General features: G+C 44.6%; 1 protein-coding gene across 1 annotated transcript; it reads right to left on the reverse strand.

Moving 5' to 3' along the window:
- Positions 1-7,818: 7,818 nt before the first annotated feature.
- Positions 7,819-12,434, reverse strand: CYCS (cytochrome c, somatic). The gene is made up of 3 exons (XM_077491307.1): positions 12,276-12,434; positions 9,343-9,520; positions 7,819-8,196 (listed from the first exon to the last, which is right to left on the reverse strand). Exons 2-3 carry the CDS (start codon positions 9,509-9,511, stop codon positions 8,048-8,050), a joined length of 318 nt encoding a protein of 105 aa, XP_077347433.1. The 5' UTR covers positions 9,512-9,520; positions 12,276-12,434; the 3' UTR covers positions 7,819-8,047.
- Positions 12,435-16,244: the final 3,810 nt, after the last annotated feature.

Here is a 16,244-nt window from a genome sequence, read left to right on the forward strand (position 1 = left end):
TGGTCTTCTGTTGCTGTAGCCCATCTGCTTCAAGGTTCGATGTGTTGTGCATTCAGAGATGGTATTCTGCATATCTTGAGTATAACAAGTGGTTCTTTGAGTTACTGTTGTCATCTGGAACCAGTCTGTCCATTCTCCTCTGACATCAAGGCATTTTCATCCACACAAGTGCTGCTCACTGGATATTTCCGGACTATACTCTGTAAACCCTAGAGATGGTGGTGCGTGAAAATCCCATATGATCAGCAGTTTTTGAAACACTCAGACCAGCCCATCTGGCACCAACATTCATGCCACATGCAGTCAGTCAAATCCCCTTTCTTCCAAATTCTAATGCTCGGTTTGAACTTCAGTAAGTTGTCTCCACCACAATTAGTCTAAATGCATTGAGTTGCTGCCATGTGATTGGCTGATTATCAATTTGTGTTACCAAGCAATTGAACAGGTGTTGACACCCTATCTCATTTCTTGAGGCACAAAAATGCCAGTACAGAACAGTGCTCCCAGCCAGGCCATCATTTTACAATAAGCCATGCAGGAAGGTGTTAACCACTTAAGCCCCGGACCAATTGTCAGCCTAAGGACCAGAGGTCTTTTTACAATTTGGCACTGCACTGCTTTAACTGGTAATTGCGCGGTCATGCAATGTTGTACCCAAACTAAATTTGCGTCCTTTTCTTCCCACAAATAGAGCTGAGCTTTCTTTTGATGGTATTTGATTGCCTCTGCGATTTTAATTTTTTACGATATAAATGGAAAAAGACTGACAATTTTTAAAAAAAAAGATATTTTCTAATTTTTGTTATAAGAAAAATCGAATAAACTCAATTTTAGTCATACATTTAGGCCAAAATGTATTCAGCCACATGTCTTTAGTAATAAAAATGTCAATAAGCGTATATTTATTGGTTTGCTCAAAAGTTATAGCGTCTACAAACTAGAGTACATTTTCTAGAATTTACACAGCTTTTAATTTATGACTGCCTATCTCATTTCTTGAGGTGCTAAAATGGCAGGGCAGTACAACCCCCCCCCCCCCCCCCCAAATGACCCCATTTTGGAAAGTAGACACCCCAAGGAAATTGTCCCAAGTGATTGAATAATGACGAAAAAAGAAAAAAAAAAGTTTACAAAAAGTTGTCACTAAATGATATATTGCTCACACATGCCATAGTTATATCTGTTGCGGGAATATTACAAACTTTTTTTTTTTTTTTCGCACAAAGTTGTCACTAAATGATATATTGCTCACACATGCTATGGGCATATGTGAAATTTTACCCCAAAATACATTCTGCTGCTTCTCCTGAGTACGGGGATACCACGTGTGGGACTTTTTGGGAGCCTAGCCGCATACGGGACCCCGAAAACCAAGCACCGCCTTCAGGATTTAAATATAAAACGCTAACAAAAAAAACTGTTAGGGATCACAGGGATCAGGCCTGACTCTGCGAACGCTGCAGTTATGTGTTTAGTGTTTTGTAAGTGACAGTGATCGATCGATACTGCACTTGGGTAGGCTGGGCAGAGGGGCAAAACGCAGGTGCTAGCAGGTATCTGGGCTGATCCCGCTAACAATGCGTTTTTTTGGAACCCTAAACTGCTGGGGACGCTAGTATAGATCTGATCAGATCAGATATTGATCTGTTCAGATACTATACCACTACGGGAGGTGTATGTTTTGCGCGTGGGTGTTAGTGGTACTAACCTAGCGCTGCCTGGGGCGACGCAGACCCTAAAACCTAATTGATATCACCCGCCGGGTGATCAGGGGGTTAAACCTTTATTGGGTAATAAATGGTGGGTGCCCTGATGCTATAAAAGCAAACTAACCAGCGTCACCCGTAACACTTATACGGTGATCATTGGTGAAAGGGTTAACTAGGGGCAATCAGGGAGTTAAAACCTTTATTAGGTAGTATATGGGGGTCCCTGACGCTATATAAAAACCAGACGGGGAACCTAAATAACTAACTGGCTAACCAGCGTCACCAGTGACACTTATACGGTGATCGCTGATGAAAGGGTTAACTCTAGGGGCAATCAGGGGGTTAAAACCTTTGTTAGGTAGTTTATGGGGGTACCTAAAGCTATAAAAACCTGGTGGTGAACCTAAAAAATAACTAGCTACCTAGCGGCACCAGTGACACTAATGCAGCGATCAGAAAAACGATCGCTTAGTGACACTGGCAAAAGGGGGTGAAAGGGTTAACTAGGGGCAATCAGGGGGTTAAAACCTTTATTAGGTAGTATATGGGGGCCCCTGATGCTATATAAAAACCTGACGGGGAACCTAAATAACTAACTGGCTAACCAGCGTCACCAGATACACTTATACGGTGATTGCTGGTGAAACGGTTAACTCTAGGGGCAATCAGGGGGTTAAAACCTTTATTAGGTAGTTTATGGGGGTACCTAACTCTATAAAAACCTGGCGGTGAACCTAAAAAATAACTAGCTACCTAGCGGCACCAGTGACACTAATGCAGCGATCAGAAAAATGATCGCTTAGTGACATTGGCAAAAGGGCGTGAAAGGGTTAACTAGGGGCAATCAGGGGGTTAAAACCTTTATTAGGTAGTATATGGGGGTCCCTGACGCTATATAAAAACCTGCCGGGGGAACCTAAATAACTAACTGGCTAACCAGCGTCACCAGTGACACTTATATGGTGATTGCTGGTGAAACGGTTAACTCTAGGGGCAATCAGGGGGTTAAATCCTTTATTAGGTTGTATATGGGGGTACCTAACGCTATAAAAAAACTGGCGGTGAACCTAAAAAATAACTAGCTACCTAGCGGCACCAGTGACACTAATGCAGCGATCAGAAAAACGATCGCTTAGTGACACTGGCAAAAGGGGGTGAAAGGGTTACCTGGGGGAGGCAATCAAGGGGGTTAAACCTTTATTGGGGGGGTAGGGGGCTACCCTGGACCTAACATTAACTGCCCTGACACTTTTTACAGTCACAACTGACACTAAATGCAGTGATCAGTAAATAAATGATCACTGCAATCAGTGACACTGTGACTGGGAGGGGGGGGGGGTGACTGGGGGTTAAAGTGTGCCTATGTGTACCTACGTGTCAGTATAGTGTTGGTGCACTTACTATGATGTCTTCTCTCCTCGCCGTCCGGTCAAAAAGACCGCCTCGAGGAGAGTGACATCACTTCCTCCTGCCTGTGTTTACACTACACAGGCAGGGGAAGCTTCTCATTCGCCAGGAGCGATCGCGAGGGGATAGCCAGAAACCAACGGCCATCCCCTCATCCCGTATCGCTCCTGAAGCGAAACGGACCGCCGCAGCCAGCGGGAGGGGGTCCGATCGGACCCCCCACCCGCTGGAAGGCAGGCACGTACGGGTACGTGCTTGTGCCTGTCCGTGCCATTGTGCAGACGTATAATTACATGCAGCGGTCCTAAAGTGGTTAATCACTCTCAGTGGTTTAGCCCTGGTTCACATTGATGCGATTTGGGATGTCAAATCGCATGCCAAATCAGCAGCAATGGTAGTTTCTGTACTATTTTTGGCGATTTCAGGTATGCGATTTCCATTGACATCTGTGCAGAAATCCACACAGATGTCTCAGAAATTGCCCCTGAAATTGGGAATGAAATCATGCGAGTTCAGCTGAACTTGCAAAATTTTTGATTACCGCAGTTGGTGTGAACCAGGGCTTAAGAAAGTTTTTAACTGAGGTCCCGCGTCCTGAGCAAAAAATAGCTGAGGAGGTCGGGAGACGGTCGCTGTATTAATGACGCGATTTTAGTACAGTGATGATCTCGCTTAGCTATTGTGTTCTAACGGTGGGGGGGATTGCCCCATCCCAGAACACACCAGTCTGCACGCGAAGCCATTGGCTGTGAAGGCTGATAGAATGCCCGTTCTACAGAAGTCAGATGTTTGGCCGGCTTCTGTCGGACAGACTGCTGTACTTACAGGCCTGAAGGTCAGCCAATGGTTTCTATTGAACAGGCCAATATTCGGCCTGTGAGTACCAAGCATTAACGTACGTAACTAAGGGCAGCCTGCTTATTTTAGTGAACCCTGACTAAAACACCTAAAAGCCACAGAAATAAAATTAGTATTACCTAGAATACAGCTGCAATTCAGTGTCTCAAAATCCTCCCACCATTACTCGGCTGCTGGAAAATGCAGGTGATGGTGGGAGGTGTTCTGCAGAGCTAGAATGTAATTTTCTTCCACTATGCATCTGTGTCTCCCACAGGGATCTACAGTACCCATGATTCCCAACTGGATAAAACGTTTAATATTGCTTTTATTACTTGCAGAGATATATGCTGTTGTCAGCCTACTTACTACTGTGAAAAGAAGGAAAGCAGAAGGGGAATAAGCTATCTGAAGATAGAGCTTTAGTAAATCTCCCCCATCTAATCATTTTATTTCTCCTCAGCATCAGTGTGTAGAACAGTGAAATTTCCTTCTGTCTAGTTTTTTTCATGGTCCAACAATAATGTGTACCAATCTGCACTTGGTTTCCAGGCTAGCATCCTAGCTTTCCATATTCAGTTCATGCTCATCATCGCTGTGCAATCGGTGCTTTACTACAGACACCACTTTGATAAATATACCATCCCAAGAAAGTAAAATCATGAACGCATTTGATCTCTTTCCCATGTGGGGGAGGCTAAGGTCTCCCATGCAGCAACATTTCAACCATAGTGTCAGGATCCACCCCCCTTCTGTATGATTGACATTGGCTCCTGGCAGTCTACCCGCTCATTAAAGCCCCGTACACACTATCAGATTGTCTGCTGAGTTTTTCCTTCAGATTTACCAAAACCATGTAGTTGAAGGGCCTGCCTGATTGCATACACATTGAAACTCCTAAGGTTTGACCTCATATTATATGGTTTTGGTAAATCTGAAGGAAAAACTCAGCAGACAATCTGATAGTGTGTATGGGGCTTAAGAAAGACTTTAGCTCCTCTCCCTCCTCCTGTCCAGGATGTTCTCAGTCCAAGTTTTACACACACCTTTCTCCCTCCTCCCATCCATCAATCACACAAAGAAGAAGTACTTCTGTCCTGCCAATCTTACCCAGGAGTGCTCTGTCTGCCGAGTGGAGAAGAACATTTATTCATTCATTACTATGTAAGTCTCCTGGAGTTGCAAATCTTATATCTCAGCATACCATATGTGCCTCTGTATACATGAGACCACATGGTCAAGCATGCACGTTTCAGCTTTTGGCTCTGTGAAGAAAGTGCAGTTTAAAGTGGTTGTAAACCCTTACAAACCACTTGGACCTACAGGTAAGCCTAAATTACCTGTAGGTCAAAGAAATATCTCCTAAACCTACACGGTTTAGGAGATATTTACAAAAAGACAGGTACCGCTGTCTACGGTGCATGCGCAGGCGCATGCCACAGATCGCGGCGATATGCCGCTCATGTCGGCTCCCGTGCACATGCGCAGGAGTGACGTCATCGTGGCTCCGGAGCAGCGAGACCCAGAAGTCACTCCGGGATACATGGCAGCGGTGAAGATAAAGAAGGAGGACCACATTGGGGGCTTCGTTCTCAGGTAAGTTATTCATAATGAGCTAGTATGCTATGCATACTAGCTCATTAAGCCTTTGCCTTGCAGGTTGCATTTAAAAAAAAAAAGTGCCTTTACTTCCTCTTTAACCACCCACTCTAAACTTCCAGACCTAAAGAGGACCATTACTCAGCCCTGATGTGGCTGGGGACTTAGAATGATGTATATAGCAAAAATGGAGCCACAGAAGAAAGAAAAGCTGTTCTTTGGTAACGGTACTTAATTCTATTTACTTGTACTATTCCATACTTAACTGTTTAGCCTATTAGCTAGTGGGAAATATTTTTTATTTTTCTAACACTACTACGAGGAGATTTATCAATGTCATGCATTAGTACTGGCCCATGAGGCTGAACATATACAGTTGTGCTCATAAGTTTACATACCCTGGCAGAATTTATGATTTCTTGGCCATTTTTCAGAGACTATGAATAACAAAAAAACTTTTTTCACTCATGGTTAGTGTTTGGCTGAGGCCATTTATTATCAATCAACTGTGTTCACTCTTTTTAAATCATAATTCACAACAGAAACTACCCAAATAACCCTGATCAAAAGTTTACTTTCCCATTTCTTAATACCGTATATTGCCCCCTTTAACATCAATGACAGCTTAAAGTCTTTTGTGTTTTTTGTGGATGAGGCTCTTTATCTCCTCAGATAGTAAAGCTGCCCATTCCTCTTGGCAAAAAGCCTCTAGTTCATGTAAATTCTTGGGCTGTCTGGCATGAACTGCACATTTGAGATCTCCCCAGAGTGGCTCAATTATATGGAGGTCAGGAGACTGAGATGGCCACTCCAGAACTGTCACTTTATTCTGCTGTAGTTAAAAACATGTCAACTTGGCCTTGTGTTTTGGATCATTGCCATGTTGGAATGTCCAAGTACATCCCATGCGCAGCTTCCTGGCTGATGAATGCAAATGTTCCTCCAGTATTTTTTGATAACATACTGCATTCATCTTGCCATCAATTTTGATGAAATTTGCTGTGCAGCTCACACATCCCCAAAACATCAGTGATCCACCTCTGTGTTTCACAGTAGGCCTGGTTGACTCCTCTCCAAATGAAGGGTTTATGGTTGTGGCCAAAAAGCTCAATTTTGGTTTCATCAATCCAAATGACTTTGTGCCAGAAGGTTTGAGGCTTGTCTCTGTGCTGTTTGGCATATTGTAAGCGGGATATTTGTGGCATTTGCATAATGGCTTTCTTCTGGCGCCTTGACCATGCTTCAAGTGCCTCCAGATTGTGCATCTTAAAACAGTCACAAAACATGTTTTTTAGAGAGTGCTGCATTTCCCTTGAAGTTATTAGTGGGTTTTTCTTTGCATCCCAAACAATTTTCTTGAAGTTTTAATCTACCTAACCATGGTTTGATTTCAACAGAACCCCTCATTTTCCACTTATTGATTAGAGTTTGAACACTGCCAATTGGCATCCTCAATTTCTTGGATATCTTTTTATATCCCTTACCTGTTTTATACATTTCAACTACCTTTTCCGCAGATGCTTTAACAATTAGACCACTTTCACACTAAAGGCGCTGTTCAGGTGCTTTCACGCTAAAAACAGCACCTAAAAAGCTCACAAAAGCTTATTTCCATTAAAATCAATGAATGCTTTCACACTGAGGCAGTGTGCTGGCAGGGCTGTGAAAAACTCCCCTCTTTATTGAAAAGCTCTTCAAAAGCACTCAGTGTTTTTACTGACAGTTTAGAAGCGCCTCAGTGTGAACGTGGCCTTATTTTGCTTTCCCTGTGACTCAGAATCCAGAAACATCAGTGCAGCACTGGATGAAAGACGCAAGAGTCTGTTAGGAGTCCAGAAACTCATTGACCTTTTATACACACACTAAATTACAAGAAAACAGATCACAGGTGAGGCTTTTACCGTTAATAGCCATTCAAACCCCTTTGTGTCAACTTATGTGCATGTTATCAGGCCAAAAATCACCAGAGCATGTAAACTTTTGATCAGGGTCATTTGGATAGTTTGTTGCGTTTACGATTAAAAAAAAAAAAAAAAAAGTAGTGGTTAATAGGAAGTTGTGGGGTTTCCTGCAGCAGTGCTTCAGGTACCTACAGTTATGCATGTTATCACACTCTTCCAGTGATGGTTTGATGCAACACAGCCTGACAGGCAAACATGCTGCTGGATCCTAGGGCAGCAAAAAAAGAAGAAGGTTAATGAAGAGGGGGGGGGAGGAATATGGGATTTAAAAAAAAAAAAAAAAAAAAACACATCCAGAGACAAAGTTTGGTGAATAGAATTTATGTCGGCCCAATTTTTTCTGATCCTCAAAGTAACACATATCTTACAAAGCCAAATTCATTTCACAAATATTTTTTCATTCAATAACTTTACATTTGCTGATGAGACACAATCTAAAATATGTATGGACAGTACAAATAAAAATATAAACTGTAAAAGTATCTCATCACACAGGTTCCCTCCTTGAAATAAATAAGGCATTGGATTCAGCAATTAACAGCTACATGCACTTTTGAGGTATGCTATCAAGTCTTTCCTCTCCCCCTGCTTCTTGATTCCAGCAAAGATCATCTTTGTGCCAGGTATGTATTTTTTAGGGTTTTCCAAGTATTCCATCAGGGTGTCCTCAGTCCAGGTAATACCTATAGAGGGGGAGAAGAGGTCAGACACTGTTAACAAAAACACAGCCAGCACTACTCTAATTATGTAGCCTGAACAGACCTATGTACCGATAATACATTATCAGTTTTTGGCCCCTGCTTACAGAAAGCAAAATTTCCTAGCAAAAGCATGTCATACAACTTTATATGCATTCTATATTTAACCACTTCCGGGCCACCGATATACTCCCTAAATTTGAAGAGGGATAGCCTTGTTATGGCAGCTAGCTACTGCCATAACCTTCGCATCCTCTTCGGCAGGTGGTCCAGTGTCCAACAACAGTGGTCTCTGCGGCAGATTCGCAGAGGTACCCTCCGCTGCTTAGCGGAGCCAGTGGCAGTGATTGGATCCTTCTTCCTGCTAGACATGGGGGAAGATGGCCCCCCACCTGTCTCCATACCATTGCAGGGCGGAAAAGACATCAAAAACATCACTTTCTCCTATAGCTCTTAAAAAGGGCATTAGTGTAAATATGAGATCTGATGTCTTTGACCCCAGATCTCATATTTAGGAGGTCCCGTCATGCACTTTTTTTAACACGTTGCCTATGGAGATTATTAAAGGGTAAAGGTGGGTCGCCATTCCACAAGCGGGCACAATTCTGAAGCATGACATGTTGGGCATCAATTTACTCTGCAGAACATTATCTTTCACAACATAAATATATAAACACATCGTGATAACTTTACCGTTTTATTTTAATTCAAAAACGTTTTTCTTTTGGTAGAAAATTACATAGAACCCCCCCCAAACATACTACCCCCAGAGAATAAAATGGCAGCCACTGCAATACTTTGTCACACCGTGGTCTTAGAAGCATACTTTTTATTTTCCTTTCATACATACATTTCAAAGTTGTGTTCAGTGTGAATGAGGACTAAAACCTGGAAGCCGATTGCAAAATCTGGTGTAGCTCTGCATAGAAACCACCCCTGTGTGAAGTGTTTTGGGTTGACAGACCAGCAATAGTAAGACATCAGGTCATCTGACTGGCCCAGCAACAGCAGTTTCCCCATTTCTATCCTAAACTTCCTTTTATAGCCTCAGGCACACTGGGAACCAACTGGTAGCGCTACACAGGTAATGCTAGTGATAAGGACTCCGTGGAAATGAGGGCTACAACTTACCTTTGTTTTTGTTTGCATCAGTATAAGAGAAGCCTTCGGCCTGACCAGTTTTGCGTCCAATCAAGCCGTACAAGTTAGGCCCGACCTTATTTTTGCCTCCTTTTTCACAAGTATGGCACTGAGAGCACTTCTGGACAAAGATCTTCTTTCCCTTCTCTGCGTCTCCCATGGCTATGATCTAAGGAAATACAATATTTTGTAAGATTAAATCTATGCAAAGTACAGGCAGGTGAGGGCACTGGCTGAAGTTGGATTTTAAAACACACAAATTACAATCCAATTGTATGGTCAACTTTAGATCTACCAACATGTACATTACTGCCAGTGTCTGCCCGAGTGGACAGATTAGGAAAGTACTCATATTACATAGTTTTGGCACTTCTAAAAAAGGATTGTATGTGTGGCGACCCTAAAGCTCACCATACACATGTATTACAATCCAACCGTACACCCTTTAGATTTACTTATAGTACAAGGGCCTACCTGGATATATTAGGTGTAGGCAGTCCCCGGATTACAAACAAAATTGGTCTGTTCTTAATTTGAATTTGTGTGCAAGTTGGAACAGGTACATTTTTTTTTTTTTAAGTGCAACTCCAGCTAAATGTTTACGTTTTTTTGGATAGCATAGGGAAGGGTTAACTTAACATCCCTGTAACATTAGTATTGCTGTCTGTGCAGAAGATTTCACCTTTCTGCCCCTGTGACAATTGGGTTTTTTAAATTTTGGCTTGTTGTGGAAACAAGGAATGGTTCTAAAGCTTCAGTGGAGACACTTTTTCCCCCCCATAATAACTTACAGGAGAGAATTTCCCTTCCTAGGGGGTAGAAATCCTCTCACTTCCAGTTATCGCCCTCCATGTGCAAGTTGACTGTCCATAACTTGGAGACTGCTTGGTGAATCAAAAAGTAGATTGAACCCTATCATGATTACAATCGAGCAGTGAGAAGTTGCCTTCTCACTGCCAGTCAAACACATCTGAAAAGTGGAGCCAAGCATGCAGTGCTTTCAGGGGAGCAACAGTGAACCTTGTGAATGATCCCCAAGAAAACATTTAATGAGTTTAAGCGCAAGTAAACAGTTTTTTGTCAAAACTCCAACAGGTAGGTCTCTACATAACAGCGAGACTAAGCCCCCTTTCACACAACTGGTTTGTTGAGACTTCCAGATTCCTGCAACACAAACCTGTTGATACCTGCTGCAGGAATGACCGGGCTATGCCAGTCAGCTGCGCCCAGGCTCTGACATCTGTCCCCAGAAACGCAGCCAATCGTTCTGTGTGCTGCTATGTGTGATCAGCAGCAACCACTGTTAGACTGCCATTAGTTTAAATAGGCTGAGCAGCAGAAGCTGATCATATCACTCGGTCATTCCTGCAGCAGGAATCTGCAGATTCTTGCTGCAGAAAGCTGCAACAAACTGGCTGTGTGAAGAGGGCCTTAAGCCAGCCATACATGGATCAAAAAAAAAATAATCACCTGGCTCAGCAGGGACTGGATGAATTGATCCATGTATAGGCACCTTGGTTGTAGATAATGCAATCCATTAACTTGTGCATAACCAACCTGTCAGTTTTTTCCCTCAACTGATTAACACTACTGGCTATAAGCTGGTGTTCGGTCAATAAGTGCCCCCCATTGAATAGCACCCACGCAGGAAGTGCCGCACTTCAGCCGATTAGCTGGAGTGACAAAACCAGGGCACAAGCGCACATCGTAGGTGGCATCTCTCAATGGGAGATACCATTTCACGGCCACAAATGAAACCTATACAAACAGCGGGGGGAGACAGTAGTTTTCAGATTGTGTCGCTATTGAGGGGCGGCTGTACAGTGTGCTGATGGTCCAGTTTTGCCTGTGAGAAAGGGCAGACTGCAACAGACAAAACCAGCTCTTCAACACAACCACTAGCCGCCCTTCAGCAGCAGCGATGCACAATCTGAGAACTACGGTCTGCCCCTGCTGTTTGTATAGGTTTCAATTGTGGCCGTGAAATGGCATCTCCAATCGAGAGATACCTCCTATGATGTGCCCTGGTTATGCAAGCCCAGCTGCTGTGCTGTTCCGTATGGTGCATATCGATGGGAGGGGGCACTTCGACAGAACACCGACAACTCCAATCATTTTATTTTGCTGTCAGGAAGGCTCCCCGCCTACACTAGCACTGAGATGGATGCCACCCTCAGCAATGACTGAGGATGGGGAATTAGTCATTTTCTTTCCTTCCACTTGTGATGAAAGCAAAGCAAATGGCATAATCTATGGGCTGCTTTACTCAGACATTAAAATTTCCTTCAACCCAAATGCCTGCCAAAGTGGTTATATGATCGGGATATCTAACCAGCACATTGTGTGAAAAACAGATTAAAAGTATATCCATTATATATATTCCATAGATAAAAGAATAGTGGTTATATAATTGACCTCTGACATATATATATATATATATAAATATAAATATAAAATGGACGATATACATAATCTTATGAAAGGAGGTGACCTATAGAGAATGGCGGCCCGCCCCTCGTGACCTTCTCAGGGTCACCGGGTACAGGGAGCCCGCAGACCGTTGCTGCCCATAGACGGGTTATAATGGGGGAAGGGGAGAGTAGAAATCCATGGCAGACATAAAAGCCACCACCCGGCTGATAGGAATGAATGAAGCGGAAGCCGGCCTTGCTGTGATGACTGGAAGGAGTGGAGTTCCCGGCTCTACCACCCATCCCTGCCCCCCATACACATCCTCTACACCCCGGGTACGGAGCACAGGGCCGGCTTCCCGCTCTCACGATGGAAGCCTCGTCCAGTGAGACACGGAGCCGGCTCCCATTGAAGCGGGCACAACAAGGTCATACACCACACAAGTCTCTGATAAGTAAAGTGATGACAGAGAGGAGTCTGTATGGAGGGGACCCCCGGCCACCATAACTTACCGCACTTTCTATGGACTTCCTCCCGGACGATGTACACAGCAGCCAGCCACGAACTCTCTACTCCCAAGGACACGCTGCGCCAAGCCCTTTGTAACCGGTGTGCGTGCAACCAGGCTTACGTACGTCGTGCTACGTCTTCACCGCCCCGCCCTCACCATCGCCATCTAGCCAATCCCCTCCACTTCTTTCTCTTTTTCATTGGTCCGCGCCTCCGTAACTAAGCTAGGCTGACCAAACGTGAAGGAGGGGAAGTCGGCTTTCCAGGGAATTACGGAAGCCCGCCGGCGCCGTCCTGTGACGTTAGCAAGGGCAGGGAGGCGGGATCTTTCTAAAAGTCAGCTGATGATAAGAATGTTACGTGAACGGAGATAGTGCACATGCGTACTGAGCTCATATTGTTAAAAGTGTTGGCGTTTATGTAAAAATGAGTCAGAGTACACGTGTGTCTAAGACAGCCTTTTCTTCAGCCAGGACGGCTTGGCAAAATGCCTACAAATTGCCCAACGATGAATACATGCCATTGGGTGGCTCAAGACTGCCTTTTATTTACACAGAGCCACAGTTTTATTATGGTGCAGCATTACAACCTTCTAGGCACCGTGACCTAACAACCAGTGATGTCATCCGTGTTGATAATTAGGACGTTGATCGTCTGCACATCATCCTTGTTTGTCCTTTCCCTGTCCCTCTCCGTCAACACTGGGGTCACATTAGCTGAGTAATAGAGAAAAACTGGGGGAGAGGAGAAACACAGGAGTACTAGTCAGTACCAGTGTGCAAATGTGTATTTGCTGTGTGTTCAATCTTAATTTTATTGGGAAATTATTATACAAATATGCATACATTAATGACATAATCATACCAGTAAATTTACAAATACATTATACAAGCTTACATAACAAAAACAAAACACAACAACAAAATGAAACATGGGAGAAATGGGGGGAAATGATGGTAATACATAAAGATCGTGTTTTGAAAGATTATTATGTCTTGCTTTGGAAAAATAAATCACCTCTAACGTTGGGTGTCCTACGTGTGTGGACGTTTCTGCATTATATAAAACAATTAGAATAGTTTTTTACATTTTAGAATGAGGCACCTCGAGACTGCACATAATTATAACCACTTAAAGCGGAGTTCCAAGTATCCGCACCCCCTGACTTGCCACATTTGGCATGTCATATTTTTGGGAGGGAAGTCAGTGGGCACCTAGTTTTGACAGGTGCCCAGCTCCTACTTCCGCCTAGGTCGACTCCTCCTCCCCCCTCCTCCCTTCAATCTTCTGCGACATGTCACAGGTCCCAGAAGATTGCCCGGCCATTCAGGACGCACAGTGCACACCCAGCTGTGAAAGCTGCAAGCTATCACAGCCTGGTGCCCACACTTGCATTGTCTGTGCCAGGGACAGGCGGGGAACAGAGAGGAGGCCTCGGGCGGCCGCATCGCTGGACCGCGGGACAGATGAGTGTCTGTCTGTTTATTAAAAGTCAGCAGCTAATCTTTTTTGTAGCTGCTGACTTTTAATAAACATGGGTCCAATTGGAATTTCACTTTAAGGACTGCCCCACGTACATATACTGTAGGTGATTTCTTCCATTGGCTTTGGGGCGCATGGCCCGCCGGAACTGCACTCCCGCTGTGATTGGACACAGTGGGAGCCAATCAGCGGGTCCGGTGGCTGCTATGGCCACCAGCCACCCATGATAGTTAGGGGGAATGACAGAACAGTGGTCTGCTTATGTAAGCAAGGCAGACTGCCATTCTGTCAGACAGGAAGAGAGAGATTTGTGATTTCTGCTAATTGGAAACACAGATGTGTCTCTTCCTTGAGTGAGCCCATCCCCCACACAATAAGAAAGCACACACAGGGAACACATTTAACCCTTTGGTTGCCCCTGATGTTAACCCCTTCCCTGCCAGTGTCATTTATACAGTGTCAGTGCATTTTAGCACTGATCACTGTATTGCTGTCACTGGTCCTCAAAAAGTGCCACTTAGTGTCAGATTTGTTCGCCGCAATGTCGCAGTCCCACAAAAAAGAACTTTTGCGCAAACCCAAACCAAATATACACTTATTGGGATTTTTTTTACCAAAAATATGTAGCAGAATACAAATTGGCCTAAACTGATGAAGAAATTAGATTTTTTTTTAATTGTACCGTATATGTTTTATAGCAGAAAGTAAAAAATATTGTTTTTTTTTTTTTTTGTAAATGGTCTTTCTTTTTTTGTTTATAGCTTAATAAATAAAAACTGCAGAGGTGATCAAATACTACCAAAAGAAAGCTCTATTTATGGTAAAAAGGGACATCAATTTTATTTGGGTGCAGTGTTGCATGACCGCACAATTGTCAGTTAAATGAATGCAGTGGTGTATCGCAAAAATGGCCTGGTCAGGAAGGGGGTAAAATCTTCTGGGGCTGAAGTGGTTAAAGGGTGCCTTGACTGAAAAAAGTTTGAGAAACCCTGCTCTAGGAGAAGTATGAATTTACATATTTTTGATTGTAATGCCGCATACACACGATCAAACAAGCAGGTGGAAAAGTCCGGCAAACTGAAGTCTGCCGGACAATCCCCCCGTGTGTAGCCTCCGGCATACTTTTTTGACCCGAAAGTACGGCGGACTTAGAAAGTAGTTTTGCACTCCAATCTTCCCGCCGGACTCGCATTTCGGCGGAGAATCCGGCCGTGTGTATGCCAGTCCGCCGTACTTTTGAAATGAGCGGACTTTTCCCGCCCGGAGAAAAGTCCGCTCATTTCGAGCGGGTCTCCAGGTAGGCGGGTCCCGCGAGGGAGACGTCGCTGGCCCCGCCGCCTGGTATTGACTTAAAGTGAAACCCCAACGCCGAAAAAAAAATCGGCATGGGGGTCCCCCCAGGTCCACATCAGACCCTTGTCCGAGCATGCTACCCGGCCGGCCAGGAAAGGGGGGGACAAGCGAGCGCCCCCCCCCCCTCCTGAGCCGTACCAGTCCACGTGCCCTCAACATGGGGGGTGCCTTGGCCCCCCCTTCCCCAAGGCACCCCCCCATGTTGAGGGCACGCGGCCTGGTTTTTCGGCGTTGGGCTTCCCCTTTAAGTCCATACCAGGCGGCGGGGCCAGCGACGTCTCCTTTACGGGCCCCGCCTACCTGGAGACAAGCTCGAAATGAGTGGACTTTCCTCCGCGTGCGTGGGCGAGTCCGTTCATTTCAAAAGTAGGGCGGATAGTACGGCGGACTTAGTCCGCCGTACTATCCATTCATCCATTCTATAAGGATTAGTCCGCTGAAAAAGTGCCATGTGTGGGCAAGTAGCCCGTTCGGAAAGTACTACGGACAGTCTGGCGGGAAGTCCGCCAGACTAAGTCCGTCGGATAGACGGCTACGTGTGTACGCGGCATAAGGGCTTGTTTTAAGCCACGTTTTCAGCACCCTTTCTTATCTTGACCTCTTGACCTGTGTACAACCACCCAATATATCATGTTTATATACTGAGTGCGCACTATCAGCACAAAGACTGAGCTAAGATATCTGCTCCCAGGGTAAAGCTTGGCAGCCAATATCTGATCATGTGACCACTGTGATCGTTGTCACATGATCCCTGATCCTTCCAGCATCCTGGGCCTTCTGAAGTATTTAAAAAAACACCATGACAGGCAGGAAATGGTTATAGTGGTACTAATGGGAGCAAAACTTTCCTAGAATCTTCTACTGGGTGCCGTTAGTCAACTGCCTTCACTGGCCAACGCAGGATGAGGTCACTCCTGCACAGGAGGCCATCATCCTGGTACATAGGGACAGTGCCGGGTATGTGCATTCACAGCTCAGTCTACATCGCTGGAGAAGATAGCAAGCAGGCAGGTAAGTGTATTTTATTGCAGAAGCGATATTGTGTCTCTTCTGCAGTTCTGCTCACCATTTGTAACAGTGGAAGTATAGTTCTGCTTTAACCTGCAAAGGCAGCGGACAGGGGTGTTCATATGCTG

The sequence above is a fragment of the Lithobates pipiens genome, unplaced genomic scaffold (genome assembly GCF_037356315.1).
Source record: "Lithobates pipiens isolate NorthernLeopardFrog02 unplaced genomic scaffold, aLitPip1_a1.2 Scaffold_19, whole genome shotgun sequence".
Taxonomy (NCBI): Eukaryota; Metazoa; Chordata; class Amphibia; order Anura; family Ranidae; genus Lithobates; species Lithobates pipiens.